At 37.0% G+C, this 22401-nt stretch overlaps 1 protein-coding gene across 12 annotated transcripts in view; it reads right to left on the bottom strand.

The window, feature by feature from the left end:
- The window catches only part of RAPH1 (Ras association (RalGDS/AF-6) and pleckstrin homology domains 1), a 105133-nt gene that overhangs the window by 65093 nt on the left and 17639 nt on the right, over positions 1 to 22401 (bottom strand). For all 12 annotated transcript variants that reach the window (XR_008431940.1, XR_008431938.1, XR_008431939.1 and 9 more), the window contains exons 2-4: positions 6639 to 6758; positions 3051 to 3156; positions 1744 to 2258 (exon numbers count right to left, since the gene is read on the bottom strand). Coding sequence is in view for 2 of the 12 variants with exons in the window: in XM_053948331.1 (XP_053804306.1) it covers positions 1744 to 2258; positions 3051 to 3156; positions 6639 to 6758 (741 nt within the window). In the remaining 10 variants the exon portion in view is untranslated. The remainder of the gene's footprint in view (positions 1 to 1743; positions 2259 to 3050; positions 3157 to 6638; positions 6759 to 22401) is intronic.

The following is a 22401-nucleotide window of genomic DNA, read 5'->3' as shown; positions in this document are numbered from 1 at the left end:
ACCTGGGAGACAAGAAGGGCAATTTTACTGATAATTTTACTGATACCTCAAGCATATAACTCCCAAAGTAAAAGAGAGAATCTAGAGGGAGACCTGCAAGATCAACTGCAGAAAACACTTTGCATTAAAAATCAAAAAATGCAACATCCATGCTTTTCTTATGCTATACAAGCTAGAACAACTAATTGACAAAAGTAATCTTTTTAGCCTGAGACAAAAATACAAGACTGCCTAACTTTCTACATCATAAAGACAGACATATAATCATGAGTAACAGCTGGAGATTAAAAAAAAAAAACAAAAACAAACAAACAAAAAAAACCCACACCACAAAACAAAATCAACAAAAAACAACAACAAACAAAAAAAAAACCACAAAAAAAAACCCAAAAAATCAAACCAAACCAAAAAAAAAAAAAAAAAAAAAAAAAAACACACAAAAAAAAACAACCAAAAAAACCCTACCCAAAACCAACAAACGAAAAATAAGCCTTATCATACCATAAAAAGAAAATTATTCTCAAACAAACAACAATCAATGGCTGCCATAGGCTGGGCTTGAACACTTAGGCCTACAGCAATAATGCAAAGGTTTGCATTTTAACTTTCCAAAGAGCAAAGGGCACATTCCTATCTGTTTTGCTTCATTCAATAGGAAACCTCCAATAAAAGCATACCGAACACAAACTTTTTATACAAAATGAAAGTTGACCTAAGCTGTTCATTTCTCACCATTTCAAATGAAGATTTAAATCAACGTGTGACCTCAATTAGTTGATTATAAGACTGACAAGCCTGCATCGTTCACTTTACATTAGATGAATTTCTGTTCCAGATGTGTAGAACCATGCTTTCAGTACAGCCCATTCAGATTTGTTTTAATTATTGATTAGAATAAACTCAGCTTGTTCCAGTTTTCTCTCATGAAAGAGAACATGCATATTAGTACAACTGACATTTTAACAGGTCAGATTTCTGTTTCAGAGAGTATTTCTACAGGAGAACTTATAAGTTTAAGTTCTCAAAATTCACTGGAACATTTTTCACATTTTCTCTCAAGTCACTAGCAGTTGCAATGCTTACCGAACTGGCTGTTCTTACTGAAGTTTCCTCTCTAATTAATCAATGTCAAAGCATCCAAATCCCAAATTAATATCTGCTAATGTTGTATTGCAGCCCAGTTATTTTTCTGTATTGTGTATTGCTTCAAAGAGCTCCTCCTGTCATACATGAAACAAGAGTATTAAGTAGCAGCAAATTACTGGTATAGCATAGCTCCAGATCTCCAGATAGACACCCATAGATTGCTCCATGTGTTTCAGGTATTAACTGTACTGTAAGAGGAATAGAATTTTGTCAATTGTGCTTTCTTTTTTCCACAGCTGTGCACTCCTTAGATTTCAATTAAAGGCAATATGTGATATTTATTTGGAATAAAAATATTACCTAATAATAAACTAATAAAAACATTAAAATGCATGATTGGCTTAAGAGGAAGAAGAGATGGGGAAAGCTCCTAAGAAAAAAATCTAAACACATTCTTTATAAGAAGTTTCCTTCCAGACACAATCGAAACCAGAGACAGAAGCAGCTACAATATGGGCAGTTCCTGTAAAAGCAAGTCTTCAAACAATCCCACTGCACTGCAAATGTTTAGCTATGAGTGTCAGCACAGAAAATGGGGTGTAAGTTTGAAGAGAAAGACCCAAACCAAACAAAAATCTTGAATTAGTGACATCCTACCTCAGTGATTGGTTGCCCTTGTGATGTCAAGTCCAGCTCCTGAGGTCTCGTCACCTTATCGATATCCAAGGAGTCCATGCTGGAAGCTGCCGAGGTCACGCTGGAACGGGAGGAGTTACTAATGGAGCGCACCTCAGCATCGCTCACTGTGCCAGCAGATGCTGTCCTCCTGTGCTGGGCAGTAACCACTGGCTTGGTGTCTTCTGCAACAGACTGCTGGGCTGCTTCATCCATGCTCAAGGAGGCCTTCTCTAACTGTGCAGTGATGTCATCCAGAGACACGTTGGCATGCGATGGTTTAGTCACCTTAGCAGAGGAGGACAATCCTTTCACGCTGCCGTGCTTAGTGGAAGGTCGACTAGCAGGTGGTTTCTGAGTTTTGGGTTCCGTGGCAAGGCGTTTCACTGCAGCATTGTTTGCTGAATGAGAGCCAATGCTGCTGAGCTCCTGCTCTATGGAACAGAGATCAGCCATGAGGGCATCCAGATCCACAGTCTCCCCCTGATTCAGGGCTTCTGCAACAAACAAGAGTAGTCAGTATGTGCAGAGTTATTTCATTTACAATGCCTCACTTTGTCTTATCAAATCTAATAGTTAAGAGAGCAAAGGAAGCAGCATTTTCTTTTCCCATCTGTAGTGCAAATATTTGTGCACTGCTGAACCAAAATTCATTTGCATTACTATCCTTGACCAGTGCAACTTTCACACTATTTAGGTTAAACTCATTTGTCAGCAAAAGAAGTCTATGAATGTTCAGACTACATCTGAAAAGTTTAAACTGTTTTCCTGTGAACGGAATGTAAAAACACATTTGTGTATTATCGTGCCTCACTTTTCAAAAAAGCTAAGCATTTTCTGCTAAAGTAATGCAACAGCTTTAAAAAAACAAAACCAAAACAAAAATACTATATACATACTCAAGCCTTTAAATTAAGGTTTCCTTCTCTTTATCCTGAACGCATTCTGTAACTATATTCCTGCATTCTGTTCCATAAAGCAAGATGCTCTTTCTTCCCAGTTAAGTCATTCTTTCATGAGACCAAATCCCAGAACAAGCTTTTTTATACAAATACTACACTACAGCTCTCAAATAGTAAGTGTTGTAAAAGATAATGCTTTAGGAGACTCAAATACTTGAAAAAAAAGGACACTAGAAAGCAATGCCTTCAGCAAATATTTTCTCACCTCAGCCATAAGCATATTTAAGTGTTCTTATATTTTACAATATTTTAATTTATAGTTTGAATAGGTTTTTTTCTTAAACTAGTATTTTCCTTAAACTATATATAGTAAATAATTCAACAAACCATTCAAATTGTACATGGAGAAGCGATATGAGAAGTTAGCAAGATTGGTTTCCTGGCGGAGAGGTGACCTCTTCACTGGTGCCACAGGCTTGTCTGCATCCAAACTCTAAAAAAGATCCAAAAGAGGACAAAATAAAATCTGACAAAGATTTGCTTGTCCAATTCCTTAAGATGAATGAGAATTAATTTTGTCTAAGAGAAATTTTTCAAAAGTTACTGGAATATATAAAAGCACCCCTGTTTTTCAGGCTTTAGACTGGAAACAAACATCATCATACTACAGAGATTTAACTTCAGATATTCAGTGTATGCAGTGAGGAGAAGTTGTTAAACACATTCTGCTTTTTTCCAGAATCAAAAGGATAGAAGCATTTTCCGACTGCTTTTTTGAATGGTGTTAGACACCAGCTCATTTTGAAACAGATAGCTGACTTACCTTTAACTATCTCTGCATGAAACTGCACAACATTCAAACTGGGATAAGAGTCTAAAATATGGCTTAAGATATCCACCATTAGCTTATGAGCATAATCATGGCATAAGTGCTTAAAAACATTCAGTGAAGAATCCTATTTTATTAACAGGGATTTAAATACACTAAATTCAGAAATTTTTTTCAATAGTCTTTCCTGTGAATAACATTAAGTTATGAAAACCAACCCTAGCCAGTTTATGTAGGGCACTTTTTTTTAGGAAAACTAGCAGAGGTTAAAAAAAGAAACTCTTTTTAACCAATACACTGAGTTGTTATGTTATGATGGCTAATATGGACATAGTACTATAATAAATACCAGGATTTCGTAAGTAGCAAGCCGTTAGGCACTGTGATCCAGCTGCTGACCCAAGAAGTACAGGGTCAGGAGCTGCTGGCCCTGGAATGGAATGTGTTACATAGGGAATCCAGCTCTTGCTGTCACTGAACTTCAACAGGCCTGCAGAACATCTGAAATTAGGCAATGCTTTTACTGATAAAGAGTTCCTGAAGATATGCTTGCCTGAAGGAAAAGCGTCTTCTAGTTTCAACAGAATAAAGTTTCTCACCTAAATTTTTTATGTTCATTTTCTACATCTTTAGTCAAGCCTTTGTTAAAAAGATCAAATGCACTAATTTTTCCCATAATGTTTTATCTGCTTGAGCTCCCTTTTCTTCTCAGCTTGGCCTGGACTTAAAAAAAAAAAAAAAATCTATAACCCTAGAGCCATCAGTGAAACTGGAGATAGAAAAGGCAAGTTAGGCCCTGTTCCTTCAGCCCAAACCCACAGACTGCTACAAAAGATTTCTCGTGAAGCAAATATATCCTAGTTAAAAGCACCCCAACCATGTTTTACTGATCTTTGTCAGATTTAACTTTATTAAAGTTATTGCAGGTCATTGGACACACATGTGATATGCCCTCACCATAATCTGAGCACATTCTCCAAAACTACTAAACCAGCAGTTTGGAGAACTGCTAAAAACTGCAACAGCACCCAAAAGCTTAATTCTCAATAATCATGAGAAGCAGGGTAAATTTTTTTTCTTTTAACCTGCACCATACAGCAGAATAACTTAAGCAGAATAAATGTTAAGACACCCTTCATCAACACTAAATATTGCTCACACACGCAGCAGATTTTGTGACTTTTGTTAGACCAAGAGTTAAAGAGGGAAAGTGAATTCAGATGATTCCCATGGGCATTCAAACAATTTCAGATATTTTAAAAAGCAGTTACATCTGGTCTTACTTTAAATCTCCTAAAAATAAACATTTACGAAATCTAAAAAGAAGTTAAAGATCAAGGATATCAGGGACAAAAACCTTTCCTCCTAGTGCTCTTGAAAACCAGCTGATAGATAGCAAAAAATACTGAAACTACAGGAGAATGCACTTTGGATCTCATCAACTCTAATCACCTCCCTTTATTGGGACTTCATTGGAACATCCCCATCAAGATTTGATGACAGTCCAAATAAATGATCTGAGACACAATCAACTCAATTAACTTGTATATACAGAACAATATGAGGTCATTCAAAGTTTTGGGGGAAATGTCATTTCTCAGTAGTTGCGAAAGATAGAAGGGCAACTGTCAGGCTGTGTTGCAGACTGTCTTGAACAGCAATATGAAGGTAAGAAACAAATAATGTGGGTTCTACCATTAAGTACCTTTTAGTAGGTTTTAAGAAATTTGCATGGACCAACAACAAACTGAGACATCACTGAAGTCTGCATGTCAATAGTATAGCTATAAACTCCAAGTAAAGTATATTTATATTTCTAGGCCGCTCATACCTTTAAAAAATGGGGCAGAGAACAAAGGGTCTAAGACCCATTGAATTGTTACGTTATGATGGCCCATATGATTGCTATAATAAATACCAGGATTTTTATAAATAGGGTACCTGTGATCCAGCTGGTGACCCAAGAAGTACATGACAGGGTCAGAAGCTTCTGCCCCTGGAGTAGAATGTGTTACGTGGGGAATCTTGCTGTCACTGAAGCTCAACAGTTCTGCAGAACAGCTGAAATTAAGCAATGCTTAATGGGTCTAAGACCCATTGTGCTCCTCTGTGAATATCGTCATTCAAGGTGATTTACAAAGCCCAAAATAATTCACATCATTAAAAACCCTTCAAAGTAAGTTAAAAACCAGCAGGAATTAGTAAATAGAGATTGATGTCACACTCTTCTACTCATCTCAGAAGGCAGGATTCTTTATTGCCCTGCATGCGTGAACTCAGGAAAAGAAATTGTTTTCCCCTATACTGCTATATACATTTAGAACTTGATGGCAGAGACAGTAACAGAGATGAGCCTGAATTTGAAATCCTGTTACATGATTAGCTCAATTTTCCTTCAGGCAAGATGAAGATGAGAAAAACTGCCTCCTCTCTAGCTTAATGAACCTTCACTTATCATACCTCAGCTTAATTCTACATGACAAATAGGGAAAAGAGTAAATATTTTATTCAGGAAGTTCACACAGCTGAAACACCCCCTGCAGGCAGTCACGGAGAAATGGCTGATTACCCCAGGAGTGCAGCACACCACACAAAATGCAGTATCTGCTTGTGAAGCAAAGGAAAAGCACTAAAAAGAAGGAAAGACTGAAAGATATCCTATCAGCTACTTCACTGATGCAGGAAGAGTACTCTGGAACAATGGTGAGTCCTTAAGGGTGTATCAAGGTATCTCATTAGGTCATCAGTGGCAGCATTCACAATTTTTTCTTATTGCTGTTCAGGTGCAACAAATAAATGCTGTTACAGCTGGACAGTGTCAAAGCACATGTTTCGGGACACAGCCTATCTCTTGTCAGCTGAAGTCCTTGTTGCTCTACAGACATAAGGACAAAATAGCAATTCTATAATTCTCGGAAGTAACTGTTATACCCTTTGTGATAGGTCAAACTAGCAGGTTGTATAAAATGAATATAACAACCTCAGGATGGGGTAAACAAGTCAATTTATAAACCTTTAAAGATTACTGAACTGGTCACAGGTCTGCTTTGCTGCAAGTGACAGTGTCAAGCAGTTGGCATCCAACTAAAAAGAAACATAAAACTAACAAAAAAATTATTCTGTGAAATGACAGAAACCTCCCTCACCTGTGTGAGTTTGTCCAGTTCACCCAGCCAGGCCCCAAACATCTTGTCGAGATCCTGATCTTCCTTATCACTATCTTCTTCTGCACCATGGTCAAGTTCTTCATCTGACAATTGCTCCATCTGGAAAAAAAAAAAAAAAGTTTGATGCTCAAACTCTCTTGTCAGTGTCTAAGAAAACTTGTGTCAGCTACTATGTTTCTGAAAGTGTTCATAAATCAAAGCAAATGTCCATCCATAAGCTTAATAAAAATTCCTGCTTACTAGTAAGGACTTAGTATGGAAGTTGTAATAGATAATTGCAAAGCCATTTTTGCAGCTCACTTTTGTCAGAATGATGCAGAAAATTATTAAGAACAGAGTTCACAATATGTAAAAAATACCATCAGAAATTCATGCTAGCCTTGCATGTGCCTTCATTGCCAGCTATTGTTGGCAAAATCTATTGACATTACATTAGAAAAATCCAACTCCTGTCCAAGGAATTTAGCTCACCACAGTTAAGCAACACCATTCAACCACAGGAAGTCTCACTGTACTGCAAATAGATCACTACAGATTTGTAAACAGAAATGCTTTAACAGGCCATAGAGAATGTCAGCAATACCTCCCCTGAGACAGTTCAAATCTTGGACACTGACCAGATCACTTCAGTGATACTGTACAATTTTTACTCAACAAAGGTACTTCTCTCTGGAAGTAAAGAGTCACCATAACATCTCCCAGATCCTCCTTTATTCAACAAATTTGTGACCAAGATAATGACAATGTTCTCCAAAGTTTATCTGTTATTATCTCAATGAAAAGTAACCTTTTGTTTAAATCTCTTTTCCAAACATGTCCTCCAGCCCCTTTTATGGAGCTAAGACACATATGCCTTTCTATGTACACTCATACTGGCAAAGACAGGATCTGGTTCAGGAAAAGAATTTACATATGTGGAGGGGCAAAACTCTAGGTAATAATTTGGAAGCAATCAGGCAATCAGTATGGAAGGTAAATTTCAGAGATGTGCTACAGAATGTCCAGAAACACATGAGAACAGATCCCCAGCAAGAGCTACGCAAAAAATCAATGGTGAGTTGAACTCAAGACATGGGCTACATAGTTACTTGCTACATAGCTTTCAGAAAGCACCAGTTAACATTTTGTAGATTTAAAAATGAACTAAGTGCTACTCTTCAGGAAAAGACAAATCTTGGTCTGAAAGACATCAATGTCCAACATTGCGCAGTCAAACTGATAAGGGATGTTATGAAAAATGATTAAAGGTGATCTCAGAGAAAAAAACTACTTAATCCACTTTTTCTTTCATATGACAGTTCATGCAAAAAAACCCTCCAAGATTTAAAAATAGTGTTTTTTTATTATTATTATATATTGCTTTTATTTCATTTTAATTTTATAAAATAGGTCAGAGGAGACTTCAGAGGTGATCAGTAATTCTGAAGTCAGCAGAAGCCCATGGATGCAAGATACTGCCATCCAGTTGCTCTAGGCAAAGCTGCTTCAATCTACTACCTGAACTTCTACTTTCGTGGGATAGCACAATGCATGTGCCTACCTTAAAAGAGGCAATAGCATTAAAGCTAACTTGCCATGGCACACTGTACTGCAAAAACACTGAACAGATTAAATTAATCATCTGAATCTCCTTTCTTCCACCACTTGCTTTGAGCCCTGCACTCTAAGGAACGAAAGGAGGTAAAATCCAAGGGTGACAATGAAATTGTACCAAAACCAATATGCTTATGTAATATTGCTGCATCCTTCCACCAAGACTGCAGCAGTTTTTATACTCTGTAAGCCAGGCATGCCTTCTCCAACAAGATTCCTCTCCATGATGCCTCCTCCAAGACCTCCCACATACAAAACTGGAGACAGCATGGTAGCAGCAACTCAAACTCTGCCTGAACTTCTGCAAAGCAAACCTCAGCTGCATTCCATTTTTATCCCCCTTCAAAGCTTTGCCTTACTATTTCTTAGACTCTAACATAGACCAGAAATACTATAAACTCAAGGCAAAACACATTATACTTAAGGTGACATGGTCAAACTGCTGTTGAAGTGCTCACATAACATTTCTAAATGTCTAGATACATCTGAAGAAAACAATTTTTATTTGAAAGCTAAAGGAAGCTATTAAAAGGGTGCCTTTGAAATATGACTATGAACTAGCAAATAAAATAAATTGAAACTGCGAGATAAATCATTCAGAGCACAGTATTTATAGAGATTTCACAATGCTAGCCTTTCCCTCTTTGAGCTGTTTCTGACACTCACTCTAGTTAGATGGACTTGTTTTGCACTGCATGGCACTGTTCATAACTCACTCTTTCATTAAGAGAGAAGCTTGCTCTTTTTACTAATATTTCTGAGGATCTAAGCCATGGAAAGCATTCTCAATTTCCCATAAAGTGTTACTTTAGCTATTTTGACTTGGCATCAGAGACACTGCTTTGGTTCCAGTTACTGTGAAGACAGAATTAGCAGCCTAAAGAAAACTTTTACAAGTGAAGTACTGTTATGTCAGCGTGTCTGGCACTGAACCCTGTAGTATTTGCCAGCTCCTTGTAGTCTCCACCCAAGCTTCCTAACGTCAGCTGCATTTCCTATGAGCCTGTCAACATTTACTTGCAAAAGACACACAGAGGTTAGTGTCTCGCTTCAGAAACAGCTAATATTAAGTTGCAAATTCTGTAAAAGGAAATCTTAGTACAAGTTCCACAACTGGAAGACATCCCAAAGGACACTAATTAAAGAATTAATTCAATAACTGAGGGCAGAGACAAAATGCTCATAAAGCAGTATATGAACTTCTTGGCATAAGAACTCAAAACATTAACCACTTCAAAAAAGAGTGCACATTCCAGTTAAAAACTTTAAATTTTCCTTTTTATAGCCTTTTTTTTTCCTCACTGTTGTTGATCACAGCAAACATGCAGTGCACTTTAGCACATTATGATCTAAGTGGGAGTTATCACAACTTCTAAGGATACAACATCTTTATTTATAACAAGAAATAAAACCAGCATACGGGGTGAGGGATTGTGTGTTTTGTTTAGTTGGGTTGGAGTTTTTTTCCTTAAAGGAATCATTTAGAATTGAATTAGATGTAAAAAATGGAGAAAGGATAATGGTTCTGGTGTGATGCCTTAAAGTCAGCCACTTACATTCCTAAAATATTTGCAGGGAAGGAGATTTTAAATAGTTTTTTTTTTCTGCCTAGCTAGAACCAGATGACATGCCAAAGTAACTTCAGGATTCAAGTTATTTTTCAACACCTCACCTTCTATTCTCTTAAAGTGTATGTCAAAGTAGAACATAAAGAAAATGAGCAGCATCATTCTGGGATACCTGGATCAAATACGGTATCAACACAGTGCAGTCTTTCAAATGGAAGTGAGGCTTCCTGCACTAAAGTGTGATCTATGTATCATTTCATTATCCACTATGGACTGTGACAGTCTATTCTGTCTGTCTGAAATGCTATTTAAACAGGCAGACTCATAATCACTCTAAGTCAATGATCTAGTTTCCAAAACAGTTAGTTAGATTTTACCTTTAAATGCACGAAGCACAGCATTCTAGTACTAGATTATGAAACATTATGAAGGTTTTCATTAGAAGTTACCAGTTGTAACATTTAATCCTAACCTAGTATTTTAAATTACAGTGTAAAGAAACAAAACTCACCAATACTTCAGGGGAATAAAACAGAAAGATTTACTCTTTCAAGATGATTTTTATATTCTTAATATGCTAGGACAAGCATGAGCTATTAAAACACATGAGGAAAGATGGAAAGCCCAAGAGCAATGCTTCAGATACACCATTTCAACATTTTCAAGAAAAGATACTACCACAGAATTCTGAAACAAAGAAACAGTTTTCTTTATATCAACAGTTTTGGGACAGAGTTATCAAAAGTGTATCTTAAGTATCTTTTACTGAGACCCCAGCATGAGGGAAGTGTCTTACACTGAGACCCTATCCTGCACACTTGCATATTGAGACAGTAGTTCCTATCTTAAATCAACCAAGTTGATTGAGACAAATGAATTTTTTATTATATGGTTAATATAATAGTCTCTTCTTACAAAGAAAACACTGCACTGAAAAAAAAAAAAAAGCTGTTGTAAAATAATTAAGTTGCAGGTTTTCTCTATACCACAATTCATTGATGATGCAAAGACTAAGAGAAAGAAAAATAGAATTCTGAGTTCAACTGGAAATACTAATGTACATAAAGGGTCAGCAACAAGAATGTGTTAATTCACTATAATTTCAGAAGCAGTATAGTAAGAATTTTGAACTACAGATGCTTAAGTATGTTCAAAATCAACTGACAGCATAAAACCCCCAAATGAAAACACACCATCTTTCAGCCAACCTATGTTTCTACCTCAAACCTTTCTTATTATTTAAATACAAGCTTGCACAAGGTTCTGCTTGGTCCTGAAAAAAACAATTTGCCTTCTAAAAACAACTACTGAATTTGTTACAAAGCTATTTTAGGGATGCAGTAGACAAGACACAAATGTTTGAAACACCATCTCAAGAAATAACTGTTTTTCAGCATTTTAAAACCTAACCTCAAAAACTATATAGCATACTCTGGTTTGGGAAATATACTCTCTCTAGACCTCATCTGGACATCCAAGTTCCTTCATTTGTGATCATTCCTGTGTTATAATGCCAATATAAATTTCTGTTAAAAAATTGTATATGATAGAACACTACACTAATATACTGTATGAGCACATAAGCACAGAGTGAACACATAAATATAAGATTCTAGCAGGTTTTCATCTCTAGTATTCATTCACCTGACTGCTTAAAGAAACAAGGCTACTTGAACAGAAAAAACCCTAAAATGCTTTCACAAAACTGGCTGGCAAATCTCACATCCCTGTTCCATGTTTCTAGACATTTCCATAATTAAAGTAATGGTAAATAATGATAGGTACTTTGAGTACACAGATTCATTTGTATCACATTAATACTCTGTCCACGTGACAGGGACCAATCAGATCTGGCACACTTTTCAGTCAGAGATTCTTATGCTATAACTGACACTGACACTCCTCCTTTAATACTGCAGCACACTAAGCCAGTGACAGTGCAGATCACTTGCTTTAGTATTTTTGTGTTTCTTCTTAATAAGCATAGAGTATTCTGAATATAATTAATCCTGGAAAAGATATTTGAAGGGGGATTAGAAAGCTACAGGAAGCCCTTTGTGCATTATCCCATGTTCTATAACCCAGTTTACGTTAAAAGTAATCTAGATGAAAACCTGAACAAAAGAACATTTGTTTTCTTTAAGCTTCAAATAGCATAGTAATAGCTGAATACATCCCAAGGCTTCTGCAGCACAGACATTCCAATGCCTCTCAAATTCAAAAACTATGATACAAATCTATCAGCCAAAAAATTCAAATTCTGAACGTTCCACATGAAAAAATCTTATGTCAAGCGAGTCTCTTTCAATATGCTATTTTTAGCCAACTTTGAGTTTCATTTTTTTTTTTTTAAACCATGCTTCAGGCAACAGTTTTCCAGACTTGGCACTAACAAAACAAGGTGAAAACAGACTGAAAGTCTGATAAAAGGTAACTCTTCAGACACTTCATTAAAAGCAAAGAGACCTTTCACAGCCAAAACTCTGAAATACCATGGGCAAGCTCTTGAAATCCTGGACATCAATATATGTTTTACAAAAACCAGTCATATGCCAAGATACTGCAGATATAATTAAGGTGTATAAAGCATTCATTATTACTGTGACAACCTTGGATTTAAGTCTACTATCTATTTCCTACCTTTCTTCCCTTACTCCCCAGCTGATGAAGGTGTTTTTCTTCACATCAACACATTATCTGCCACAATTCAACTTATCTGTCCTGTCCAACTCAACTACATTCCAATTATTAATGAAGGAAGGGACTCAGCATTGCTCTGGGAAATTGTTTTTATTTAATTCCACACTTATATTTTAAAAACTAACTAATTAGTAGCAATTTGGAAATAATATTGTCAAAAAAAAAAGAAACAAATGTTAACACACGGGTTCTTCAAGCTGTTCTTCAAAATTAAAATAGGTCACTGTACTTCAGCAATAACTGCTATTCTTCAAACAGAGGAAGTCAAGAGCAGAATATGCAATGTACAAGATTTATTTAGAGCAACTGGGAGAACAAAGGCAATTCCAGAATACAGTGAAAGAGTTTAAAAGCTATGTACAGTTTGAGCATATTTCTTTTCAAGTCTTTTTTTCAGGTAGTTGGTCTAAACTGCAGAACTCCAGCAAGTCTGAAAACCAGGCATCATCACTTTATGGTCTTATTTTCAGATTTAGCTGGGAGATGCAAAAGAAGACATAGCAATATTCCCTCTTTTGCCCACTCATCCATGCAACATGCAAGAATGTACCTTTGAAACGACAGAAAAGAAATCTGCTGTCTAAAAATGCATGTTTTGAACTGCACAGGCTACAGTTTTAATAAAAGATCAACTAAGGCTGCTGGAAGTAACAGTTATTCAAACACCCACAGCATGATTTCTAATGCTCCTTTTAAAATCACGCACATGCCTGTACAAGTACTTGCCTTTGCCTCTAGCTGTTTGTATTTCAAGCCCAGTCAAACAACAACCTTTTTCAAAAAGCTTATAAAAATATTTTTCTTTACATTATTTATAAGTTTGTTATATAAATATTTATAGCACATAAGTGAACACGTAACTTACATTTTAACAACTGCTAATGAAACAATTATTTGAAAAAGCAACTGGAAGAAGAAAAAATCTTCATCAGATACTGGATCATAACATCAAAGCAAACTGTCTCACCGCTTCTGGAATCCCCCAAAACACATCGATGCTGTATACAGCAAACACAGGTTTTCTGAAACTTGGTGCTGTTCATGACAGCACTCTTATCCTTTTCACATTCTAACAGACTGTTCAACAACCACTCCCACAAATTCTAACCAGGAAAGTCAAACATATCACGGTTGCTTCCTGGTCTTCCACAGATTGAATACCTAATCTTTAGAACAAAGCAGACAAAGATACAACAACTCAGTATTCTTCACAGACAATATGAAAGAATCAAGCTCTTTTTGGCTAGCAGCATGAAGAAACAGAAAAACATAATTTTCCATATTCACATCCTTTGCAGCCCCCTTTGTATTTTAAGTAGAATTTGTACACTCCTGCTCTAGGTTTAGTTGACACTAGCACACACAATTTCCTGAAATAAACACATTGAAGATACCAGAATGTTTACTTCATCATCTTGATTTCTAGAAGTGGGAGATCATTCTGACGTGCCACAGCAAAACCACCCACAGAATACCCACCCATCTACCCCTTTGCCTGAAAGCTTTGAGAGGTAAAATGAAAAGTGCATCAAGTAGAATATTCATAAGGTTGGTTTCTGTTTTTAAGCTGTCTTTGTATTATTATTACTTTATATTGACTCTACCTTTCCATAACTGCAACCTGAAATTTTGAATTAGACCCTAAAGTGTGCCTCCTTGTATACTGGAATACATTTATAAGGTCTTCTTTCCTGTATGATAAGGGAAGCACCAAAATTACAGAAATGTCACTACAAGAGTCTAACTGCATTTGAAACTTGTGCTGTTGGGAAGGCAGACAGTAAAACCTTTATTCCCTCCAATATACCTCAGTGCCTGACTCACAGCTAGCCAAACAGATGCTGCCTTGAAGAGAACAGGCTTTATCAATCATTGTATCCCATTTCCTGAACCAAGATTCCAGCCAGAGTACCCAAGTGGCCATTAAATTAATTCCCATTAAAAAAGCATCCTAGATTACATCTTGTCTCACTGAACAGTCCTTATGAAGACAACCTGAAGACAACTATAAAAAAAAATATTTAGATCATAAAAACAAAACTCGCCTTAGCTAAAGTATTTTTCAAGTAGAGAGGAAAGTAACACTCATTAGTTGCAGAAGCCAACATCTTAGATTTACCAGCTGAGACTAGAGAATTTTCAGTGTATAGCCTGTCTTCAACAGGCAGATATATACTCAGAAATTACATTAGTGCCAATTTTCCGGAATCTTCATCATGTCGTTATTGTAAGGCAAATACTCCTGCAGCATCTCTTTGCACTAAAAGAGAATAATAAATATGAACAAGCAGACTAAGAATAGGCATGAATTTTGTTGTAATATTTGGCCTTATGCACAGATCTCAGGGAATACCCAAATATTCCTGTAGCTGTGGCCCAATAATAACAATCACCAGGCTAACAGCAGCACTTTCAGGATCACCCTGCACTTGAGAAGAAGCATTAGCCAACCAATTATTAAAAAATTCACATCTTTTTGCAGACTGGTCCGTTGTCCCTGTAAAGGGTCTTTTTCCACCAGGAATAAATATTGAAAAAAACTAATTTTTACACATACACTAAGTTGTCTTTCAGCTATAAGAAAGCAAACTAAAGCAAGCAACTGTCTACTACCCATAAAAGTTGAACATCTCAACAGTGCTTACTGTTATAAATGCTATTAAATGAATGATCAAACCAACCAGAAGGGAAATGTAAGAAAATCGCTTAGGTTATAAGTAAATTACAATGCCGGTGAGAGTACTTCCTCATAAGGCTGAGCTACTTTATGCTTTAGTACAGTTAAAAACTAATTTTTGTTCAAGGGACCCTCTCAAAGGTTAAAAATAAGCATTATGCCACTGCTCACTTAAGATACCACAGCAGACACTGGAAACCTGTATGATGTGGGTACTATCTAGACTCAGAAGTACTTGCCAAATCCCTTTCCACAAGGGCTTAGTGACAGTCTATGAACCATGACTCAAAAAACAGATGAGTAATGCTTTAGCTATGATAAATAAACAACAATCTTCACAGGTTGCTTTTATGTCAGGGTATATATTTTTTATACTAACCTCAGCTCGAACAGGCTGGAAGACAACTTAGGTTTCCTGTTAAGAATTAAGACTACATTGTGAAGAGGTGCATTTCAGTATAGCCAGAACTACCATCTCCAAAAAAAAGTGAAAAAAAATCAAGACCACAATTGCATATATTTCAGAAGACCCACAAATGAATGTTTCATACCTCTAAAGAACATAGTGTTTCATTCTTAGCATTTATGAATCACCACATTTTGTTGTTTACAGCTAGCCATGACAAAACAGCATGACATTAAGAGACATCACATAGAAAAATATTTAGAGGACGAATAAGGGAATAATCTTATGGCTGAAACATTTCTTTAAGAAGCAGAAAGTATATTCAATTTAGAAGAGATCTGATTTACTTTAAACCCACCTCTAACAAACTGAGCAGAAGAACACTGCCATAAACCAAAAATAAACCCATCTAAACAGGCTATCCCCGTTCATCTAGTTTTATATTTTAAGCTATTAATAAGACCAGATTTAAGTACTGCAATAGGCAGTCAACTTTCATCCTCCAACTTCATAGGAAACTGTAAGGAGAGACATAAAGTCCCCTCTATCCCTGTCACTCTTTTGCATCACCAACTTCTGCACAGAAAGACATGTGTTTATTAAAGTATGAGAGGCAGATCAGAGTGGAAAAAAGAAGTAGTACATGTTCCACCATGAGGTTACCATGAGAAATGGAATTACTATGTAAGGAGAGCTTTTTCCATGCAAGAGCTGAGTCTTGTGGAAGGCTTGGAATGACTGCATTGAGGGAGCAGAGCTGAGAGAGAAGAGCTTGAGAGAGCCTTGTACATCTAGAAGAAAGAGTGATGTGGGGCAGATGAGTCCCAGCAGTCAAAACTGGAAGGAAAGGCTGGAAGTCAGCAGGAACAGGGCAGCTTTCTATGAAAGGAAAGAGGAGGGGATCATGTGGCAGTAAATTAGCACTGCTCACTAGGTAGTGATGTGATGCATATAGGCTGAAAGGGTCCCTGCCACACAATGGGACTTGGCAGCAACTGTATGGCATGAAAAGGAGAAACTACAGACAAGTTCTTCATGATATGGACATAGGTGGGAAAATATGTTTTGAATGTCAAAACTGCAGGAGAATCACTGCTTCAAGAGAGTATTTTATCAGCAGGTCTTGGGTCTTGCAGGTGATTAAGTAAAATTTCAGGTACCACAAGACTCACATGCAATAGTAAAGAAATAGAAAGCCAACATCCTCCTGCATTAACTTCAATTCACCATTTTCCTTGGTGATATTTTAAGAATCCAAGTTGTATTTTGAGAATACCACCAGAAGAGAGAAAAAAAAAACCCAAAAAACACCTGAAGAAGTCCTACACTTGCTCAGTTCTTGTTTTTCTTCTCAAAAGTAAAAGAGAAGCCATTCCACAAGTGAAGTCAATCCACAAAGCAGTTTTTGAGTGACATCAAGATGGTTGACATCTTGGTTGAGCAAGATGCCACCACCACTTTTCTCTAGAAAAACCTGCACAAATTCCTGAAGAGGATAAAGCCTTGAGCAGATTTAGAAAGACATGCTCATCACTGATAAAAGATGAAAATACAACTTAATTCTTATTTGCCATTTTAGCAGAATGTCACTGAAGAACACTTTCCAGAGCTTCTGACCTGTCCTCCCAAAAACAACCCCTGCAAAAGAAAGCAAAATAAGCAATGCCCCACCCCCAAAAACTGAAATCAAACAAAAAACTCAGAGAAAACTGACAATAGTTCTCCCAACATTTTTTTTTCTTTTTAATACTTTCTTCTCTTGGGATTTTTCTTCTACTGTTAATTCAACATCCTTTCTCTCAAGGGTGGTTTAATGACCTTAAAGCAAGAAGTCCACACAATAGCTCAAACCAGTATCAGCAACTGGAGGTACAGGGCTATGAAATTTGTCACAGACTGCCAACAGGAATGTAAACGTTGCCTACTGAGCACTGACCTTAATCTCTAGCTTATAAACCTTCTGAAACTAATTAAATTTTTTTTAAAATAATTTTGTCTACTTAAGATATTCTCTAAAGATATATGTTCATACTGAAAAGCTGCATTACTTCAGTTTCTAAATAAATCTTGGCACCAGAAAGCGAGGGAGGGAAGCAGGGAGAAACACTAGAACTGGGTACCAACTCCCTGGAAAAAAAGTATTTAAAGCAAGAAAGCAGCCTCAACATAAAAAAGTTTTGCTATGTCAAAGGTTAGAGAAGTCTAAAAGCCAGTTAATACCAACTGATGCACACCGAAAGACTTAATCCTGAGGCAATTAAATTCTAGATAAAGACCAAATGTAAATATTTAACACAGAATCAATGTTTTAAAGTACACATTCCTGAAAAAGTAAGGAAATTACCTTCCATAGCAAAAAGGAAAAAATACAAGTGTATTTATGCCACAAGTGTAAGTTATGCCACTGAAGAAGCAAACATGAAATTTCATGTACAGTAGAAATGGAAGATGGGGCTGACAGCTGGGTTTTTTTAAAGGAGGACTTTAAACAGAAGTATTTAAACTCATGGGATTAGGTCAGCATTCCTAAGAAATGCTGTTCAGCTCTTAAGCTGCAGAGACCTTGTCTAAGCAGCTCAGCAAATGAGTCACATAAACAACTACTGTAAACTCTGCTACCACCACACTTGGTAGCTCTGTGAATTAAGCTTTTCTTGCATATGAAAACTAAAGATGGAGTGTTTTGCTACTGGAACAGGGAGTGGAGGGCAGAAGGAGGAAATAATCCAGCAAATCAGCAGACTCCATACTACCACTTAAAATCATAAGTTTCAAATTTTCTTCCCAAAAAATTATCTTTCCTCAAACACTTAAAATAATGAGATTTTTAATTCAGTGAAGGATAATCCTAAGCAGGCGGCTCAGAGCAGTTATACACACAGATACATATATGCGGTGCATTATGTTTCACTTTATGTCTTGCTTACAAACATGCTTGGAAATTCTGTCACTTAGTATTCGATTATTCACATCTCCTACCCAAGTCTGATGCTGGGGTAAAGGTAGGGTAGATTTAGATGAAAAGAAAAAAAGAACAGCATAGGTTGACAAAAATAATGTTTACAAAAAACGTTTTTAAAAGTAACATTTCTTAGATCAGATTGATACAAAGGCACCTTAAAGTAACACATGAACTTGGCTTATGTGTAACTTTCTTTTTTTTAAATACAACAAAAATGAATGAACTTTTTTCAACATCAGGACTTCTAAGCAAGGGTCACACTGACTGAAAAATACTATATACTACTCTCATTTCCATGCTGAGAGACACAAATTCAGAGGGACAGGAATCAGATACTTCATGCCAGTCAGAGAGGCTCGCCTCCACCACACTGGATTTGGAACATGCTACTCATTGAGAAGCCACAGGTGAAGATAACTTACCTATTTCTCAAGACAGGGGAGTAACTTTCAAAATCATTTCCACGGCCCACATTCAAGTTTCCCATGAAAAGCAAAGCTGGGAGCAGGCTCTGTGACATACCAAAGGTAGCAGATCATTTGTGCTTGCCCCTCCAGAAACAAATTCACCTGGAAACGCACACTGGACTGTGCATACCCAAGAGTTTCAGTCACATAGGAAAGGAGGGGCTGCAGCACATTCTTCCTCCTTTTTCCTTCCTGTCCTCCCCTTGGATAAATATACCATCTGTTCAGATGAAGAAGCTGAGCATCAAAATGTTACAGCACTTCCAGTAGCAAATCCTTGCATCTGCCCTATTCTCAGAAACATGCCAATGGCAAAGGGGCAGCCTACCTCCTACCTCCTGCATTGCCCTGCAGGATCAATGTAAATATACCCCCAACTATTATCAGCTGAGTAAATCTATACACACTTTTTAGTAATGCATTTGTAAAATTCAGTCAATTTCTTATTGTCACTAGCATTTAAGTGCTGCAGAAAATTAAAAAAAAAACAAACAAACAAACAAAAAAACCCCACAACACAATTTTGGATGGAGCTTTTCTTTGTTTTTTAGAAAATGCTGACACAAGTGGCTCAAGAAGCAATAAAATTGTGAAGTTATCTTTCTCGCTATTCCAGGGTAAACTTTCTACAGTTGCTTTCAAATGAGTTTTTGGAAAAACGTCTTTACAGACTTTCCTGATATCTTCTTATTTTGTTTTAACCTCCCACTCCTCCAGTTTAAAACAACAACTTACACATTAAAGCTTGAGCCAGGCTAACACTTCCTTGCTGTTGTGAAAAGGAAGAAATCTCTTTCCATCCATTCGCATGTTGCTCCAGAACATCACTGAGCCTGTTCAGCCTTCTAAACTACCAGAAAACCCACTCAACACTCCAAACACCAAAGGTCAATAGATTGCCCTGTGACTGGACAAATATGAGAGCCAACACTTTATTTTTGGGCTCATACTAGACAGCTGGGAAAAGGGACAGGCAAACAAACAAGTGGGACTTCCCCTTTGTGGAAGCACAAGTTCACTTGTAACAGGCTCACCTGTAACCTGCAACTCCACTTCTAGCTCAGAGCGTACTGTAAGTTTCAAGCATTTGTTTTATGGTCTTAAGCTCATAATAAACAGAAAAGCCTATTGCTTTGCCATTCATACAGATAAATTTTCAAATGCTACCTTGCTGTAGGGCATATGTAATCACATATGTATGACACTGAAAAATCAGTATAATTTTGCTGAATTTGCATTTATGTTAAAATTGGATCCGTTTTACCAAATGAGTAAAATGACAAGTCTTGATTAATTACTTTCTCCACAGACATCTTTAAAGCTTGTAATTTTTATTACAAGCACTTAATATTTCAGTAGTTTTCAGATATCAAGTTAATCCCTAGAGAAGACTACATTTAAACAGAAGTAGAAACAAGAAAAAAAAACCACAAAGCATTACCATCCATAAATACAGTAATAATTCTTAATTCAGAAAACTTCCAGTTTAAACTCTGTATCACTGAGGCACAAGATACGAAAACATAGCATGCCCATGCCATTAGCTTTCAAATTAGTGGCTAAACACAAAACCAGCATCTTACCTTTTGCACTTTTTCATTTAATGCTTACAAGTACAGGTTGGACATTTCTGCAAACTAAAAATGTATTCCACAAGCACAGAACCTTGCTTGTATCTGTGGAACTGTCTCAGAACCAACACAAAGGCAACATGTCTGCTTGAAAATATGTCTGTATAGATACATGTAATTTAAATATATATATTATTTATATAATAAAAGTCTTGTCAATGTGAGCTAATCACTAAAGTAGCCTCTTGGTATTTATAACATTTTAATGTTTGTGCATGAGCAAAGGCACAGCTCTGTTAAAAAGCATCACAGAACTGATGACATAAAGGTACAATTGAATAGCTGTTACAACACGAATTCCACTAAGTAGTACAACTGGAAGGGGCTTACAGCTTACCAGGCCTGTCTTTGTAGTGCTGTTTTCCCAAGTCAGCAGGAACAAACAAGACATCCTTCCCTTAGATGCAAACATTCCTTTGCCACATGAAAAGGTATGAAGTGGCATGAAGCTGCACCAGGGGAAGTTCAGATTGAACATCAGGAAAAGGTTCTTCACTGAGAGAGTGGTTGGGCACTGAACAGGCTCCCCAGGGGCATGGTCACAGCACCAAGCCTGCCAGAGTTCAAGGAGCAGCTGGATGATGCTCCTAAGCCATGTCATATGGTTTTGGTTTAGGTAGTCCTGTGAGGAACAGAGAGTTGGACTCAATGATCATTACTGGTTCCCTTCCAACTTGAGATAAACTGTGATTCTATGAATATCTCCGCTGGATGCAGCTACAACTGTGCAGTTTACTACTAAGTGCATGAAGTTAAAGCCTCTTCAATTCCTTGTAGTCTGAACCATACATATTAACAAGCTGATAGAGGCTGCTTCTTCTGGCAGCATAAGAAATATTCTGCAGCCTTCATACAAAAATGATTACACCACCATACTTGAGTTCATATTTGTATTAATGTTTGTATGTGGCTTCATTCAGGTGAGTATCCACAATCAGCTGGTACCACCAGCACCCAGCTGAGCGCCTCTGAGTGCAGCAAGCAATGAGAAATGGGGTGACCAGCTTCAGGCAGAAGCAACAGAGCACCCTTCCTCCTACACTTCTTCACAGCCCTCCAGACTACACCATGTGCTTTTGAACCCCTTACGTGCCAGTAAAACTCCATCTGGTTTGGGGGGGAGTGGGGAAGCAGGGGGAGAGCTTGAAAGGTTAATGCTATACTGTAATATTTTTAAAAAGAGCTAAATTAAAATTCTTTCATAAGAATACTGGGATCACTCAGAATTCCAGGCAAGGAATAGTAAGGGCTCACAAAATTCTGTGAAATGACCAGAAAGTAAAAGTGCCAGCTAAGCCCGGAATAACTCAGGCAAAGTAAAAATTTTTTAATCTTTTCACCACATTGCCAGAGGCAAGACTGCAAAATTCCTTTGGAATGACACTTTTAAAGTATCTTCTGCTACACCTTTACTTGGTGTAAAAAGTACTCACAAGAACCCTGCTACTCTGTTGTGCACCCCTATAATTCTAAGTTTTTTAACAGAACTCTAATTGCAACTACACCAAATTTTTGTTTTTCAATATTTGTAATTATTTTTCTCTTACAGAAAGATGAAGAAAGAGCCCTATATTCTGCTTTCTGGAAAAGGAAGAATGATTATTTTCCACTGTCCCTCTCCAGCAGAGACATACCTCTCTAGGATACTCTTAAAGTTTTCCTAATGCAAAAGGTATCTTAGAAATTTTTGGTTTCAAGAGGTATACCGAGCTCAGTAATCCAACAAAGCCAACTGTCC

This window comes from Vidua chalybeata, chromosome 7 (genome assembly GCF_026979565.1).
Source record: "Vidua chalybeata isolate OUT-0048 chromosome 7, bVidCha1 merged haplotype, whole genome shotgun sequence".
NCBI classification, from domain to species: Eukaryota; Metazoa; Chordata; class Aves; order Passeriformes; family Viduidae; genus Vidua; species Vidua chalybeata.
This window is presented reverse-complemented; position numbering and strand designations above follow the sequence as displayed.